The sequence below is a fragment of the Palaemon carinicauda genome, chromosome 6 (genome assembly GCF_036898095.1).
Source record: "Palaemon carinicauda isolate YSFRI2023 chromosome 6, ASM3689809v2, whole genome shotgun sequence".
In the NCBI taxonomy this organism is placed as follows: Eukaryota; Metazoa; Arthropoda; class Malacostraca; order Decapoda; family Palaemonidae; genus Palaemon; species Palaemon carinicauda.
In genome coordinates, this window is record NC_090730.1 from 23,348,121 (window position 1) to 23,365,620 (window position 17,500).

At 37.6% G+C, this 17,500-nt stretch overlaps 1 protein-coding gene and 1 long non-coding RNA gene across 8 annotated transcripts in view; one reads left to right on the forward strand and one right to left on the reverse strand.

The window, feature by feature from the left end:
- The window catches only part of LOC137642511 (uncharacterized), an 11,784-nt gene extending 625 nt beyond the window's left edge, over positions 1–11,159 (forward strand). The window contains exons 2-4 of the long non-coding RNA XR_011044796.1: positions 3,361–3,443; positions 3,744–3,859; positions 11,141–11,159. This is a non-coding gene — a long non-coding RNA (uncharacterized lncRNA). The remainder of the gene's footprint in view (positions 1–3,360; positions 3,444–3,743; positions 3,860–11,140) is intronic.
- LOC137642507 (trypsin-like) overlaps positions 1–17,500 on the reverse strand; it is a 321,664-nt gene that overhangs the window by 23,963 nt on the left and 280,201 nt on the right. For 2 of the 7 annotated variants that reach the window (XM_068375130.1, XM_068375129.1), the window contains exon 11: positions 11,712–11,786. The exons of 1 other annotated variant lie outside the window; for it this stretch is intronic. In XM_068375130.1, the coding sequence (XP_068231231.1) occupies positions 11,712–11,786 (75 nt within the window). Of the gene's footprint in view, positions 1–10,265; positions 10,360–11,116; positions 11,247–11,649; positions 11,787–17,500 lie in introns of those variants that run through there. 4 more of the 7 variants (XM_068375137.1, XR_011044793.1, XM_068375138.1 and 1 more) reach the window with 4 other exon arrangements.

The window sequence follows — 17,500 nt, forward strand, 5'->3', positions numbered from 1 at the left end:
CACTCCATCCATCCACCCAAACCTTGGCCTTCCTCTTGTACTTCTCCCATCAACTCTTGCATTCATCACCTTCTTTAGCAGACAGCCATTTTCCATTCTCTCAACATGGCCAAACCACCTCAAAACATTCATATCTACTCTAGCTGCTAACTCATTGCTTACACCCGTTCTCACCCTCACCACTTCGTTCCTAACCCTATCTAATCGAGATACACCAGCCATACTCCTTAGACACTTCATCTCAAACACATTCAATTTCTGTCTCTCCATCACTTTCATTCCCCACAACTCCGATCCATACATCACAGTTGGTACAATCACTTTCTCATATAGAACTCTCTTTACATTCATGCCCATCCCTCTATTTTTTACTACTCCCTTAACTGCCCCCAACAGTTTGCAACCTTCATTCACTCTCTGACGTACATCTGCTTCCACTCCACCATTTGCTGCAACAACAGACCCCAAGTACTTAAACTGATCCACCTCCTCAAGTAACTCTCCATTCAACATGACATTCATCCTTGCACCACCTTCCCTTCTCGTACATCTCATAACCTTACTCTTACCCACATTAACTCTCAACTTCCTTCTCTCACACACCCTTCCAAATTCTGTCACTAATCGGCCAAGCTTCTCTTCCACGTCTGCAACCAGTACAGTATCATCCGCAAACAACAACTGATTTACCTCCCATTCATGGTCATTCTCGTCAAACAGTTTTAATCCTCGTCCAAGCACTCGAGCATTCACCTCTCTCACCACTCCATCAACATACAAGTTAAACAGCCACGGCAACATCACACATCCCTGTCTCAGCCCCACTCTCACCGGAAACCAATCACTCACTTCATTTCCTATCCTAACACATGCTTTACTACCTTTTTAGAAACTTTTCACTGCTTGCAACAACCTTCCACCAACTCTATATAACCTCATCACATTCCACATTGCTTCCCTATCAACTCTGTCATACGCTTTCTCCAGATCCATAAACGCAACATACACTCCCTTACCTTTTGCTGAATATTTCTCGCATACCTGCCTAACTGTAAAAATCCGATTCATACAACCCCTACTTCTTCTAAAACCACCCTGTACTTCTAAGATTGCATTCTCTGTTTTATCCTTAATCCTATTACTCTACCATACACTTTTCTAACTACACTCAACAAACCAATACCTATTGAATTACAACACTCATGCACATCTCCCTTACCCTTATATAGCGGGTACAATACATGCACAAACCCAATCGACTGGTACCATTGACAACACAAAACACATATTAAACAATCTCACCAACCATTCAAGTACAGTCACACCCCCTTCCTTCAACATCTCAGCTCTCACACCATCCATACCAGATGCTTTTCCTACTCTTGTTTCATCTAGTGCTCTCCTCACTTCCTCTATCGTAATCTCTCATTCTCATCTCCCATCACCGGCACCTCAACACCTGCAACAGCAATTATATCTGCCTCCCTATTATCCTCAACATTCAGTAAACTTTCAAAATATTCTGCCCACCTTTTCCTTGCCTCCTCTCCTTTTAACAGCCTTCCATTTCCATCTTTCACTGTCTCTTCAATTCTTGAGCCAGCCTTCCTTACTCTCTTCACTTCTTTCCAAAACTTCTTATTCTCTTCATATGAATGACCCAATCCCTGATCCCACCTCAGGTCAGCTGCCCTCTTTGCCTCACGTACCTTGCGCTTTACTTCCACATTTTTCTCTCTATATTTTTCATACTTTTTTATACTATTACTCTGCAGCCATTCTTCAAAAGCCCTCTTTTTATCTTCCACTTTTACCTTCACTCCTTCATTCCACCATTCACTGCCCTTCCTCATGCTGCCTCCAACAACCTTCTTGCCACACACATCACATGTAATCCCAACAAAATTTTCTTTTACTAACTTCCACTCCTCCTCTAAATTACCAGTTTCTCTTACTTTCACTTCGTCATATGCCATTTTCAACCTTTCCTGATATTTACATTTTACCCCCGGTTTTCTTAGCTCTTCAACCCCCACTAGCTCCCTTTTACATCCACCTACTCTATTCCCCACTCTATTGCTACAACTAATTTTCCTTCCACCAAAAAATGATCAGACATACCATTAGCCATACCCCTAAACATGTGCACGTCTTTCAATCTTCCAAACATTCTTTTAGTTATCAACACATAATCCATTAATGCCCTTTCTACTACTCTTCCATTTGCCACTCTTACCCATGTATACTTATTTTTATCTTTCTTTTTGAAAAAGCTAGAACTTATCACCATCTCTTGCTCAACACATATCTACCAGTCTCTCACCACTCTCATTTTCACCTGGTACGCCATACTTCCCAATGACACCTTCTACCTCTCCAGCGCCCACTCTAGCATTTAAGTCACCCATGACAATTACATAATTCCTTCTACCCAGTCCTTTTACACACCTAGTTAATTCATTCCAGAACTCATTCCGCTCTTCTTCACTGTTCTCACTACCTGGCCCATACGCACTGACAAACGCCCAACATTCCCTACCCAACCTAACCCTTACCCACATTAACCTAGATGATATCTCCTTCCATTTCACTACTTTACCTGTCATCCATTCACTCAGCAATAAAGCCACACCCTCTCTCGCTCTTCCCCTTTCAATCTCTGACACTCTACCAGACATTTCACCAAACATCACTTCACCCTTTCCTATTATCTTTGTCTCACACAAGGCCAATACATCCATCCTTCTATTCGTAAACATACTTCCAATCTCACATCTTTTACTCTCTATCGTACTACATCCACGCACATTCAAACACTCCAAAACTAGAGTGCGGGGAGCAGTCACTCTCCCCCCAGCTCCATCTCTTTGTCGATGTCTCGCAGGATTATAGATCCAGGAGAGGGGGTTCCTAGCCCCCTAGTCCCGTCCTTTTTAGTCGCCTCTTACGACACGCTGTGATAACGTTGCGCTATTCTAATTGTTTTTATGCCCCCGCGGCCACATTAATAATTGTAACCATAATAAATAAAAAGCCACATTAAGAAGTGGAAAGTAAACCAGGATCTATGTTTAATGAATTTTATATTTAATATATATCATATCTATTCCAGCTATTTATTTTCATTAAATTATATGAGAAAATCTTTGCCTGTTACTTGGTTATTCAGTAAATTATCAGTTGTATAAGTATTTGCAGACCTTATGTCTGCAATATACACATTCTACACAATCATAAGCAAATGCAATAGTATCTACACTGTTTTACAATCACATCACCATTTACCTTTATTGTATATTTCTTTCCTTCTATCTATCTTTCTATTCCGCTCATCATCCATCACCCCCCCCCCCCCCCCAGCACCCCCCACAAGGAGCCCAGACTGGGCGAGATGCAACGAGTCTTCGATGAGCTGAGGCAGATGTCAGGTGGCGACAGACAAGGTACTCTCAAGATTATCTTCTTTAGTAAAGTAAAACTTTCATTAAACCTATGAAAATCTAAACTTTCTCAAAATCAGAGCCATTTAGATATTTTAAATAGATATTTGAAAAAAGCAAGAAATATCTGCTTTAACTTTCATCATTTACAGAGGAAAGTGATTAAGCTTGTGCTAATGTTATGTCTCTTGACTTTTCCAGTAATGGAAATAAGTTAGTTTTTCCGTCGAGAAGAGTTCTTTGAAAACAGATTTTAGTTCCATATTCACTCTCACATTTATCATTCTTCTGCCCACAACTCAGCAAGCTCCCTTCCATGTGGCAGTCATGTCCTGGCACCTGGCGAGACCGTTACCATCCAGTCTCAGAATTACCCAAAATGGTATCCAGTGGGCAGCAGATGCCGATGGACCTTTCAGGTGAGTTGAAAAAGAAACGAGTATTTTCTTAATTTTTATTTACTAGGTTATAGAGTTATTATGGCGAATGACCGAACCAGGGAATATTGAAGGATGACTGTATTCCTTCAGCCACGAAGACAGTTCTTCCCAAAACATATTGAAATCATCAACTATAAACTGTTATCTCTTTACCTCTCGTCTCCTTATATGAAAAGCATGAAATGCAATCCTAAAAGCCTCTATTTACCCAACCACCTCAAAACTATATTATCATCATTATTTCAGTCATATCTTTTGTCTTGCCACAACTACGTTGGCAATGGATAGTTATTCTACTATTCGTTTATAATGTTCAGTAACATATCTTCGTCTACCTGGCTCCTCTCTTCACGAACATTATCCTTTGCAGGGTTCGTCTGATAACTCAACCATATGATTACTTGCAATGATTTTAGGCTGAGAAGATGCAGGCTTTCTTCCGTCCTAATCACCGGAGATGGTCTCTATGCAAAGTGAGATACAATTGGTTATAACTATTACTTTCCCTCTGCCAATCATAACAAAGGTTAAAGATGACGATCAAGTTTGAAATTTAGGTACCAACTTTGATTGTGACCTTCATCTTCTCACTGAAGAGGTTTGGTTAAATCTTTGTCATATGTTACAGTAGGATTCACAACTGATGGTGGGTCTAAAGATTACAGGGAAGTTAACACTGTATCTTATAGAAATCTCGATGGACAGATATAACATATAAAATAATCCTTGTGGTATAAGAGCGATTCCTTAGAATTATTACTCACCAAATATTTTACTTGAGCATAACTACGAAGTAACACTTAAAACTAATGGCAATACGTAAGTCAGGTTCCTAAAACTAGGAGCGAGAAAATTAGATTGATTCCTGAGAAATGGGAAGAGGAAGAATATTGACGAATTTAGGAGGAAAGGAAACTTTGGATATCTAGTGTTAAAATGTCAATAATGATGACACTAATTGTTGAATGTATAAAATGTGAAAAATCTGCCAGCAGAATGAAAAATAAAACATGAACTACAGGACCTTGAGATCCACCTGTCGGTGAAAATGAGAACCTCAATTAGATGTGTTGTTTACTTGAATCTGAGGCTGTAACTGTGCAAGAGAAACCGAGGTCTGTAGTATCTTTCCTTCTCGGTCTAAACTTTGCCTTCATAAAATTGTTTCCACTCCTTTAAGTAAAAGGTGGTTGAGTTTGCAATACCTGTAAAAATAGACCTCTAGATGTACATTTGATAACTAAGTTTTGTTTTGAAATGTGGAATCTCTCTCTCTCTCTCTCTCTCTCTCTCTCTCTCTCTCCAACGATGCCTTTGTCCTCCAATTTCCTCTTTTTAATCATTTCGTATTTCAACAAACCCCATCCTATCTGAAGTATAGCTATGGCATGAACAAAGATTTATCTAGTAACCTATTTCCTTATTGCTTACCTTCTCTTCATTAACTTTATGAAATGGATCAGCGTCAACTACGTTAAATTCAAAGCCCACTCTGCGTGACTGTCCCTCCTCATCCAATTGAGGAAACTCAGTCGTCCAGATAAAATCTTCAAGGAAATGTGTCTCCATCTTTTCCCAGTCAATAACCAATACCACCAAAGGTGTGCGCACAATACGATCGTCTCAGCAGAATTGAATAGTCATAATTGTCCCTCTTTCAAACCAACCACCAGAAAAACTTATCCGAGATCTTTGGGACAGTTGGATAGCCTTGGGCTATCCAATCCCCTATTGAGCAGCGCCCTCTCCATAGTGGGAAGATAATTAAACACTGCTAAAGATGGAAGCAGTGAAGCCATTATAAAATTCTACCCCAACAGATTTGGTATCGTCATCTACCTTCATCCTAATACTTCCAAAACTACATATTCCCTTTCGAAGGACGCTCCTCAGCTTCTAAGTATCCTTCAGCCAAGGCAAGCAGTGTTGACGAACTGCATGCAAGCAAAGGAGGCTTGCACATGAAACTGGACAAACAATCCAGTGCCGTAACGAATTCAAAGGAAAGATTCTACTTCAAGTAATGCATCTTAAGTTTTAAGTCGATTATCCTCTTATCTGAGTTAAATTTTCTCTTCGAATGTTAGTGGAGGGACAATAACAGTTCTTTTTTAAGACAAGCCAAACTACTTTTCAGCTTTTCTGTCATATTCCTGTGCACCTTGGAAGGGTTTCATCTCTTAAGGATTACTAAAGTCTAATTCCTGTCTAGATTCTATATCAAAGATGTTTTTTCTTATCTTCATAAGAGTTGTTTAGTTTGTCTTCTTATGTGAACAAATGAAAATCTATATGTACTGTTCTTATTACTCTTATCATCTTGATGTCGCGGGAATCATGCAAATAAAAGTTACTATTTAAGAATTCAAATATTTCCATAGGTAAAACCCTATGGATCAATTACCATGCATAATAAAGGATAGTTATTTTATAAGAAATACAGGAGTCTTTGCTAAACTCAGTATTTCTATGTAACTCATGCGAGAGTGAGCAACCGCAGCTAATAAAGAATTAGAGAAATTTCGTGTATTGATGATAATTGTTCAGATAACAGAAGATTGAAAGAATAAACCTGAACAATATCAATATAAACGCTTATATATGAATGTCTAAGAATAGATTTATATCTGCTTATGATTTCAATGCCATTTTTCTCCCTTATCTATAAGTCGTTGCAAAGATTCTAGACAAAATAAGCCCCAACCCTTGATGACGTCATAGTCAATCACGTTGTCTCTCATGTTAGTAGCTATACTAACATAACCACTTTAAGGGTATAGTATGCATTGTTACCACTGCTAATGTGGTAGACAACATAATTGGCTATGACGTCATGAGGGGGCGGGGCTTATTTCACTCGGAATCCCTGTGGTGACTATAAACTATCAAATATTATTATGAGTGTCCTCCATAACTTAATGTTCATATCAACGATTGAAAGGTTATCTGCAATACACACACACACATATATATGTATGTATGTATATACAGAATATATATATATATATATATATATATATATATATATATATATATATATATATATGTATATATATATACACACACACACACATATATATATATATATATATATATATATATATATATATATATATATATATATATATATATACATATGTATATATACATATATATATATATATATATATATATATATCAAGGCTAATTATAGAATGTAGGGAATTGTATGATTGTTAAAAATGAGTGGGAACTTTGTCCGGGTAAGTCTCCCTGCAGCAAGCAACAAGGATCAACAGGGGAGGATAGGAGCACTAACACCCGAGGGCACAGCTCCCTGGCAATAACTTTGGTACTGCAGTTCACGAAGCTTCCCTCTGATAATGAAGTCTTCTCTGTCCAGAGACTTAAAAACTCCACATCTGACTAAGTAATTTAGGAGCAACTCGTGCATTGGCTGTGAGGAGCTGGCATTTACCTTCAGCTGTGACCACGTAGGCAGCCACTCAGAAGGTATTTTCAAAAGCATGTAACGAAGCTGATGACCCTGATGTGCATTGCGAGGCACCTTAATGTTCTTAAGACCCTTTTACCTTTTAAGAATGGCCCCGAGCTCATGGATCAAGTCTGTGCTAAGGCCGGAATCCCAACTCTGATCCGTCATCCAGAGTTTTTGAATTAAAGACTTGCCTAGGACAGTGACTGGCGAGATCAGGCCAATAGGGTCATAAGTGGACGAGAACAGAGAGACAATCTTCCTTTTGGTGTTAACGTGCAAGTAGTCCTCAAACATGAGTTCTGAGGGGAGTTTGACACCTAATGTGTCATCAGCGGTGTTCCAGTCCAGACCGAGGTAATCTTGGGAGCCTGTTTCGGAGAAGTCTCCCGAGACATGGGCATTAGTTGTCTATGAGCATGATTTTTTTCTAAAGACGGTCTTTCGCTAGGGATATCCGTGGGCGAGTCGCAGCAACGTTGGAAGTTGTTGACGTAGAAGCTAGTTTTGAGCTGTGAGGCAAGACTACTCGTTTGAGCATCCAGATGGTGTTGGATTGTCTGGTTGAGCAAATATGGGCTCTATGTGACACCAAACAGGACTACCTTGAAGTGGTACCCGACAGCCTCTGCCATACTGGAATCCTTAAAGAAAAGAAACCGACAGTAATCACGGTGTTCCTGGGTGATTTCTATTCACAGGAAAGCCTCAGAAATGTCGGCAATCGAACTAAATGGCTTCTCCCTAGCCCTGGGAATCATGGACTGAAATTGACCATCACCATGAGGTTCCATTTCAACCTGCTCAATGAAGCCCTCCTTTGTGTACTCGTCAAAGATGGACTGGCACTTGGTGATTAACCGAGGGTCCTTAGATTTATTAAGGGACATCAGCTGGGCAAAAGCTCTACCAAAATCAATCTCCGGTTGGCTATTGCTCTTGAAGGTCAATTGCACCGGGTATCTCAGGTTTGCGCACCGTGTAGTACGGTTGAAGATATCAATGGACTGTGCCTGAAGATGGCTGAAGGGTTCATTGCTTATGCCCACAGCATCGAGTTTCCAAAGATTCTCAACGGGGAACTCCTCTCGTACGAGGTCTGCTACGCTGCAGCGGTTTAGTGTGAGAAACAGGCTATCGACTTTCGGGGGATCTGTCCTTTCCTGTGACCAATCTGGCAGCTCTTCCCAAACCACGTATCCACTGGGTGTACTGAACAAGTTGACCCCCTTGTTGTTTTGAGTGCACATAAGGAGTCGGGAAGATAATCGGCTCCGAGGATGATCTCTGCGCCAGTTGCATTGTCATCGGGTTATCTGTCTGCAAGACATAGACCACTAGCCTCTGGAGTGAGAACTGCATGGGTATATCTAGGCATCCTTACGTTCTTGCCCACGTTCGCGTTGACGTTGGCAATGACCTTATGCTTGCGGCGACCAATTTTCAAATTGAACTGTACTAAGTCTGAACATTGCGGTTGCTTGTCCATGTTAAATAAGTTAAGTCGTAACACGATTTTTCTGACAGAAGCAAGGTTCAATGAATTGACAACTTTGGGATGCAAAAATGTGTGTTGGGCACTGTAATCCAGGGAAACTCAAGTGGAGTGTTTAAGTTTTCCCTTAACTAGATCACTAGTGAAGGTGGGTAGAACAGCAGGGTTTATTTCGTTCACATGGTTGGTTGGTTCAGTCCCACTCCAGGCTATATGGTTAAGTTGAACAGGAGGTGGGTCTGCTCTTGGACCACCAGGCTGGTGACTCACACTCAAGATGTTGGGGTAGAGAAGCACTTTGTGACCACGTTTGCAATTGTGGCATGAAACATAGGCGGTGCACCCGCGGGCAACATGTTACAACGAAAGACATTTAGTGCAACGTCCTAGTTGGTTCACCTGCATCAATCGACTATTTGAATTGGGGAATTGGGGCATTTCATGGATGAATGACTGTCGTGGTCACAGAAAAGACAATTGCGCCAAACAGCATTATCTGCTAGTGGGAGAACTCTGGCAGGCTCTGGTGCTTGCTTCTGAGTGGGTTTTGCTGGATTGTGGGTTGGTATGGATGGTGTCTTAGGCTTAAGAGCACTGCTGTTTCTTCTAGGGAAGGGCTTAGCCCTTTTCATGGTTGAATATCTGTTTCCTTCAGTGTTAGAAGGTTTTACAGGAAGCCGGTCTTTGGTTGGCTCCGTCAATAGTTTTGCTAGTTCCTTCGTGTGTGCATGCTCTTATAATCCATCCTTCAACTCTTGCAAGGACACGGATGAGCTATTACGACGATGATAAACTTTCTCCAGGAGAGGGGTTTAGCTTACTCAGGATGGCAGGCTTCAACAGATCTTCGGACAAGGGAGCTTTAGTCACTTGGACATACTCTTCCTCAGCATTGTTCCACTCCATCGGAAACCATCTGAGGTCAGGGCCATCATCCACTGGGGGAAAAACAGTAATTATTATTATCAAATTAAACTAGTTTATATAAATAGAAATTTGATGAAAGTTTAAACTTGTTGGATATATTACTTATTGAGTGTTATTTTGAAACAGCTTAAGTCTTCGTGTCTGTAACATTAGATGGATTAAACGTTTTCCCTTTAAAAGGGATCAGAACATTAGTTTTCATCTCTAGCTAAAGAAAACTCTTCCATAAAATATAAAAATCTTTAGATGAAAGTTGAACAAAGTCCCTCAGTCTCAGTGACATCTTTGAGGCTGAGATCCCAAGGGTCAATAGATTAGAAATCAGTATTGTTTTTGTAAGGATAAATAAAAGATTTTTTTAAATGCCAATATATTTTATTTACAACAATTGTTCAAAAAGAAGAATTAATTAACAACAAATCATAAAGAAAAAATGGTAATTCCATGATTAAATAAATTAGATTAATGCCAAATTGTGCTGACGTAATAGCATTAATGTCTGATGTAGTCCATTAGGTGTCCTCTATGGCTTTGGGCAAGTTTGAGAACCTGCGATGTTTGTAGATATCCAAGAGAGATAGTCTGAAAAAGATATCACATTTGCAAAATCAATTTCATCATAAGATTCGCAAAGACAACTTTAAATAGATCAAACCTTAATATTGATTAGGTTGGTTGTTCGTCTTTTTATCTCTTGTTCATTGGCCCAAATATCTTTTTTAATCCTCATTTATCTATCTATTTTTCTATTTTCATAATCTTTGACATCTTGTTTCACCTTATTGGCAAAATCACTAGTTTTGAAACTCCCTTTGGTAACATGAATCTCTAGACATGATAAGTTCCTAATAGCTTCTTTGACTTGTGGGTTTACTTGTCAATGCTTATCAATATTCATGATAATGATGCTAATATTAAAGTCATTAAATCTAATTATATTTTCGTTTGATCTTGAAATATTATTGTAAGTTCAGTTGACAAAGTACTCTTTGCTTTTACTTGTACTTACTGACAGTTAATATAGGAACTTGCTCACTGGTTTTATGTTTTGAAAGGTTTAGATTACCATAAGTCACATGATTATTTAATCTTTAAAATTGTGCTGCTCTTTTAATCACATTTTCATTTGCTGACCAAATTTTCCTTCTTTTTTATTGTCTGTCAATTTAATATTCATCACCCTTTACTTGTGATTTTTTTATTTGTTTAGTTGGTAACAAGAATACCATTCTGTTTTTGTGTCAACCTTTATGCTGGACATTAAAAACTTTCGGTCAGTGATGTATCATAATTTTTCTTATGGAAATCATTCAAACAAATTTCTTAGTATTTCACTTACTGCCTACTCTTGCATACACTCCAGGACTGTTTGCATCACCACAGCCATAGCCCCAAGAGACCACTCCAATCACCACCATGAATGTTTGAGCTGTGTTACCTGCAGTCACCATTGGACCACCGGAATCACTCTGAAAATGGAAAAATCTATTTTTTGACTCTACTGATACAAGTTATGTTTGAGGTTGTAATATTTTCTGGTTTACAAGAAATACTTTTGTTAAAGATAGTACGGAGGCTGTTGGCAAGATCTAATAAAACACTTAACTTTCTCCTCATTCTTCCAACTATCGCTATGTCTGTTATGGCCAATACTTTCTCTACACTCCTAAAGTAGTCTGCAGCTGTTTGTAATTTATGAATAAAATTGACTGTCCTTATGACCTTGTGTCTAAATAATTAAAAGCATTTTTAACTGGGAACATTGAAGTCAAACAAGTTCTTCAGCATGTCTTTAAAAATGGTATTCAAAATATGTAGATACTAATCAAACTTAATTTTATAATGTAATTTTATTGTCGTGACTCAACAAACCTGACAAGAATCTTTTCCTCCGGCATCCAATCCAGCACAGATCATGTTACTTGTGATACCACTTAAAAACTGTTGACACCTTGAGTTGGTCATTGTTGGAACATCCACTTCATAAAGTACATTAGGTTGACTACCACCTGTCAAGTAAAATGGTTATATACACAATACTGCACTTGTAAGAAAAAATGGAGATAAAAAAAAAAAATAGAGGAAATTTGTCCCAACATATTTATTATTTCTTATATACTGGATAATAAAATTTTCAACAAATCACTAAATAGGTTGGCCAAGTCAACCTGCCATTTCAGGGTAACGGTAGCTCAGCGATATAGTTGACTACTCCCTCACACTTTGTGTGTCCTGAGTTCAAGTCACGACAGATGACCACCGGACTACGATCTTCCTTTGTTTGTGGAAGGATTGAAACCTACAGGTCTCCTTCATGAGATATCAACAGACATTGCCTTGATTCTCAAGGTCTTATATGACTAGAAAGTCCTTTGGGTGACTTAGTTGTATAGTTCTTCAAAGTTGTCCTTCCTCAAAGTTTCAAAGAGATTCTCTCAGTCTCATTATATCCGCTTGGTTTATTGCTCTCTTATTTCTGGGTGATTAATCTTCCATCGCTTTACTTAGTAAGAATGAGTCAACTGCATTTCTTTGGTCCGTGACTACTCCTTACTCTTCTCTTGGTTGTGCTCAAAAACATTCTGCTACCCATTTTCTATGAGCATTATATTTGCCTATATTCTGCAATGCTGTCCTATCATATAGACTGGTAACAGTTTTCATATATCTCCAAAACTTTAGAAATAAGAGATCTTAATTAAAGGTTCTGTGACTGGTTTGTCCCACCAGTGCCAAGCTCTGATATTCTCTTCTTACTTTTGTTTGTCCTGAGTCATATAACGTTCCATCTTTTAAGAGACGGTTATTATTTTTTTGAGATTGAGCCTTACTCCTGCTTCTCTTTCTTATGATTGTGTTTTTCATGTCTGATTCTTTTTATAAAGATCTTAGCAAAACTTTAGAAGTAATAATAACAACCTAATCTTACTTCGGCATAATTTTTAAATGTAAGATAGAATAAAAGTCTAACGCACAGAATAATTCAAGGATTCTTCACAATTTTTGTTTCAAGCATTACTAAATTTGGAAACGAAATAGTTTATTCCGTTTATACCTAAAGGCTGAAATCGTGTAGTTCCTGGAATCAATTTCTTGAAGGAATAAATAAAAAATAAGGAAACTCCGTGAATAGACTGTACTGAAGGTGCATGTGCAGAATGTGATCTACTCCAAAATATTTCTCTGCTATGATAATTGACTGATCTTTACTGCTTGAGTTGAACAAAGATTTCACAGAAGTTAAAACTTATTACAAGTGTACAAACCTGACTGTAATGTTCCCCAGCCTGTAACTGTAGCAGTCACATCACTATAGGCATTGCCTGCATCTGGAAGACACACAGGGGCAATCTTGTTGTCAGAAGGGAAGGTGAGCGGAGAGGACAGTTTGATCAACGCCATATCGTTGTCAAGAGTGTTTCTGTCGTAACTTGGGTGCATGATGATCTGTAACGAGATTGATTGATTAAACTTATTTTCCATATTCTATTTTCTTAGATTTTGAAAGATATCTGTCATTATAAAACCAGTATTTTGAAATCAGGAAAATTGTACTGTATTTATTTCAAATTTACTCTTCTTTCAAGGATAACATACAAGATTTATAGCAATACATCTAGAAAGATTTCCTGTTTAAGAAAAGTGTATAGCAAATAGAAGAGCCTTAACTAATTTCATGACTTTTGTTAAAGAGAATTTCTAATAAAATATTTTGCCAGAACTATCCAGAAGTTTACCGACTTACCCTTGAGGCTTGGATCTTTTGTCTAACTGTTGTTTCAGTTAATGTGGAATAGTCGTGTTCTCCAACGACTACATAGACGTTTGATTCAATGGATCTGGAAAGGGAATTGGATTGTTGTTAGTAACAACAGTCATTCCTGCTTGAAAAGGTCAATTTCGCCATTATAAGAATAAAATAAACGTTTTTAATGAGGAATTGGTACTACGTTTTACATTTTTTTTATTTTTTATAATCTCATTGAAAAAGTTTTTATGCATTGTTTAATATTTGCAAAAAAGCAGTTATTAGTCAATGAAATTCCCTCTTCAGCAATAAAATAAGGCAGCAAACTTGCAAAGTTGAATTTAGTCAATATATTCCCACGACAGTTCTTATTCTGCTTCGAAAGTCATGAAAAAGATATTGCCTGAACTTTTAAATCTATTTTTTTCATAGAGTTTTAAAAAATTTTTTTTTTTCTTTTTTTTTTTTTTTTTTTTTTTTTGTACACTTTACGAGAACATTTTGAGATTGGTTGAAATCCAAAGCAATTGATGAGGTGTTAATACTATGACTAATTTTCAAGTCAAGTCACCGGATATGATCTGAAACACGTTCATAAATAGTCAATCTTCCCAGATAAAATGAGATAGCATTAGTCCTACCCCAATGGTAGTCCTCTTACCCGTCGACACAATGAGATGCTGTCAGGATCCACTCGTTGGAGATGATAGAACCGCCACAATATGGTCTGCTAGATGTAGCTGACGTCAACCCAACTTGCCAAGGGTATTCGTGCACTGTTGTCGGTTGGCCTCCAACAATCCTGGTCACTGGGTTTCGTCGGCCACACACTGCATAAGAGAATTAGATGCTTCAGTGTCTTAAGTATTCACTGTTTGCTTATGTTATAAGACTGAACTTGTGGGGTAGATTAGGTGGTTTCTAAAATTAGTACAAATTATATAATTTTCCTATTTCATTCGGTCTACTGATTCTGTATTTTTTCATTTGGTTTTCTATGATAAGCCTTGATATATATATATATATCTAACTCTCCTGGTCAAATTATTCATCAGAATGGACTAAATCTACAAACAATCTATGTTGTTACTACAACTCTGGTTGCTCAGTTCATCATTAATCATTATTCCTACGGGTTGGGGTGGCCGTGTGGTAACGTCACTGACTAGTGAATACGAGACTGGGGTTCATGTCCCGCCAAAAGTCTTTAGTTTCTTTGGTCTCTGCAACCTCATCATCCTTGTGAGCTAAGGATGGGGGGTTTGGGGAAGCCTATAGGTCTATCTGCTGAGTCATCAGCAGCCATTCCTTGGCCCTCCCTGGTCCTAGCTTGGGTGGAGAGGGGGCTTGGGCGCCGATCATGTGTAATATGGTCAGTCTCTAGGGCATTGTCCTGCCTGATAGGGCAATGTCACGGTCCCTTGCCTCTGCCATTCATGAACAGCCTTTAAACCTTTAAGTGGTTAGGGGGTGGGAAGAATTGAATCTGTGTTTGCATATCTAAATCTTTAGCAGTGATTTCTGACGGGTAGCGTACACGAGTATATAATATATATATGTATAAAAATGGGGAGAATCTCGAATCTTTATCAAAGTGGATATAAAATTTCAGCGTTTATGATGAATAAAATCAAGCAGTGTTCTTATATGAAATGAATAAACTTTAAATACGTCGGCATTTTAGTATACGGCCACAATGCTTAAATACGTCTTGAAAAGATACAAAGGAATATATTTGAGAAAACGAAAAAATGAATTTTCTCCTAAATTTTTTCTGAGTTTTCCCTAGTGACATTTCCATTTAATTCTTTATCAATGACAAGAAACAAAATGAACGTCTTTTTATAGAAGAGACTAAATAAAATAATAAAGAAGGAAAAGAAGGAAAAAATAATGGAAACACGGAAGGGTAAACTAGAAAGAAATAGATGTTTTATAAAGAACTCATATTGGAGGTTTTATAAAAACCTATTAATGATTTTCTGTACCGCTGTACCATGGCCTTCCACAGTCTAGGGTAAGAGATCTCTTGCTTGAGGGTACACTCCGGTACACTATTCTATCATATTTCTCTTCCTTTTATTTTGTTATAGTTTTTATAGATTATATAGGAAATATTCATTTTAATGTTGTTACTGTTCTTAAAACATTTTATTTTTTCTTCTTTCCTTTCTCACTGTGCTATTTTCACTGTTGGTGACCCTGGGCTTATAGCATCCTGATTTTCCAACTAGGGTTGTAGATTAGCAAGTAATAATAATAATAATAATAATAATAATAATAACAATAATAAAAAAAAATGATGTTTCTCGCAATGCACGCAGTTTGCCTGCAATAAATAATGTTGAAATTGAAATACACAAAATCCCCCCCCGGGAAAAAAAAAAAAAAAAAAAAAGGAACTCGCAGAGAAATTGTAAAACAATCTAAGGCTTTGCTCTCTGAGTTGGCTCGCCAGATGTTGCGAGTGGCTGGGAGCAGTTGCATATAATTTTTAATTTTTTTTTTAATTTTAGGATTATATATTTGAATGTAAACAAACAAACACATTGAATTAAATATAAATATTCTAATTCCATAACGCTTGAATTTTAATTAACTTGAAAATCACATTATCATTGTGATATATTCTAGCCTTCCCCTTCCATAACTACCACATGGCAGTTTGGGCAATGTATGGGAGATTGTCGTTTACAAGTGGTTTTATATATATATATATATATATATATATATATATATATATATATATATATATATATATATATATATGTGTGTGTGTATACAGTATATATATAAACTAATTAGGTATATATAGACATAGAAATATATCTTAATGTTTATTACAATGGTAATAATATAAGCAGGTTATTTCCAGGTCGAGAACAATTAATGAATATTTATCATGAAATTCTAATGTTGGTAATGTTAAGTTAATATATATATATATATATATATATATATATATATATATTATAGATATATATATATATATATATATATATATATATATATATATATATATATATATATATATATATATATACAAATAAATAAATAAATATCTATATATAAGACGTAATTTAGAGAGAGAGAGAGAGAGAGAGAGAGAGAGAGAGAGAGAGAGAGAGAGAGAGAGAGAGAGAGAGAGAGAGAGAGAACCTACGCAATAATGGGAAAACCGTGTTATGAGTATGGGCTACCATTGACAGTCTATCATTTTTCAGAAACGAGCTATAAAATATACCGCCCTCCCTCAATGAGGAAAATGCGGAAGGCATAACAGTAATTCAGGATGAATAAGAAGGGAGAGGAGAAGAAGAGAAGAGGAGGAGAATGGTTAGATAAAACGTATACTAACACACAAAGAGAGAGAGAGAGAGAGAGAGAGAGAGAGAGAGAGGAGAGAGAGAGAGAGAGAGAGAGACGCATAACAGATAATTACAATTGATATTTGCTATTCCATTTCCGAAAACAATTCCAAACACACAAAGAGAGAGAGAGAGAGAGAGAGAGAGAGAGAGAGAGAGAGAGAGGAGAGAGAGAGAGAGAGAGAGTGCCCAGCCCCTTAAAACATTCTATGGAGAGAGAGAGAGAGAGAGAGAGAGGAGAGAGAGAGAGAGAGAGAGAGAGAGAGAGAGAGAGAGAGAGAGAGACGCATAACAGATAATTACAATTGATATTTGCTATTCCATTTCCGAAAACAATTCCAAACACACAAAGAGAGAGAGAGAGAGAGAGAGAGAGAGAGAGAGGAGAGAGAGAGAGAGAGACGCATAACAGATAATTACAATTGATATTTGCTATTCCATTTCCGAAAACAATTCCAAACAGAGAGAGAGGAGAGGAGAGAGAGAGAGAGAGAGAGAGAGAGAGAGAGAGAGAGAGAGAGAGAGAGAGAGAGAGAAGGAGGCCCAGCTGAGGCAGTCTGAACCGAGGGTCGACTTGTAATATTTAAGACAAAGTTTACGTCCCCTT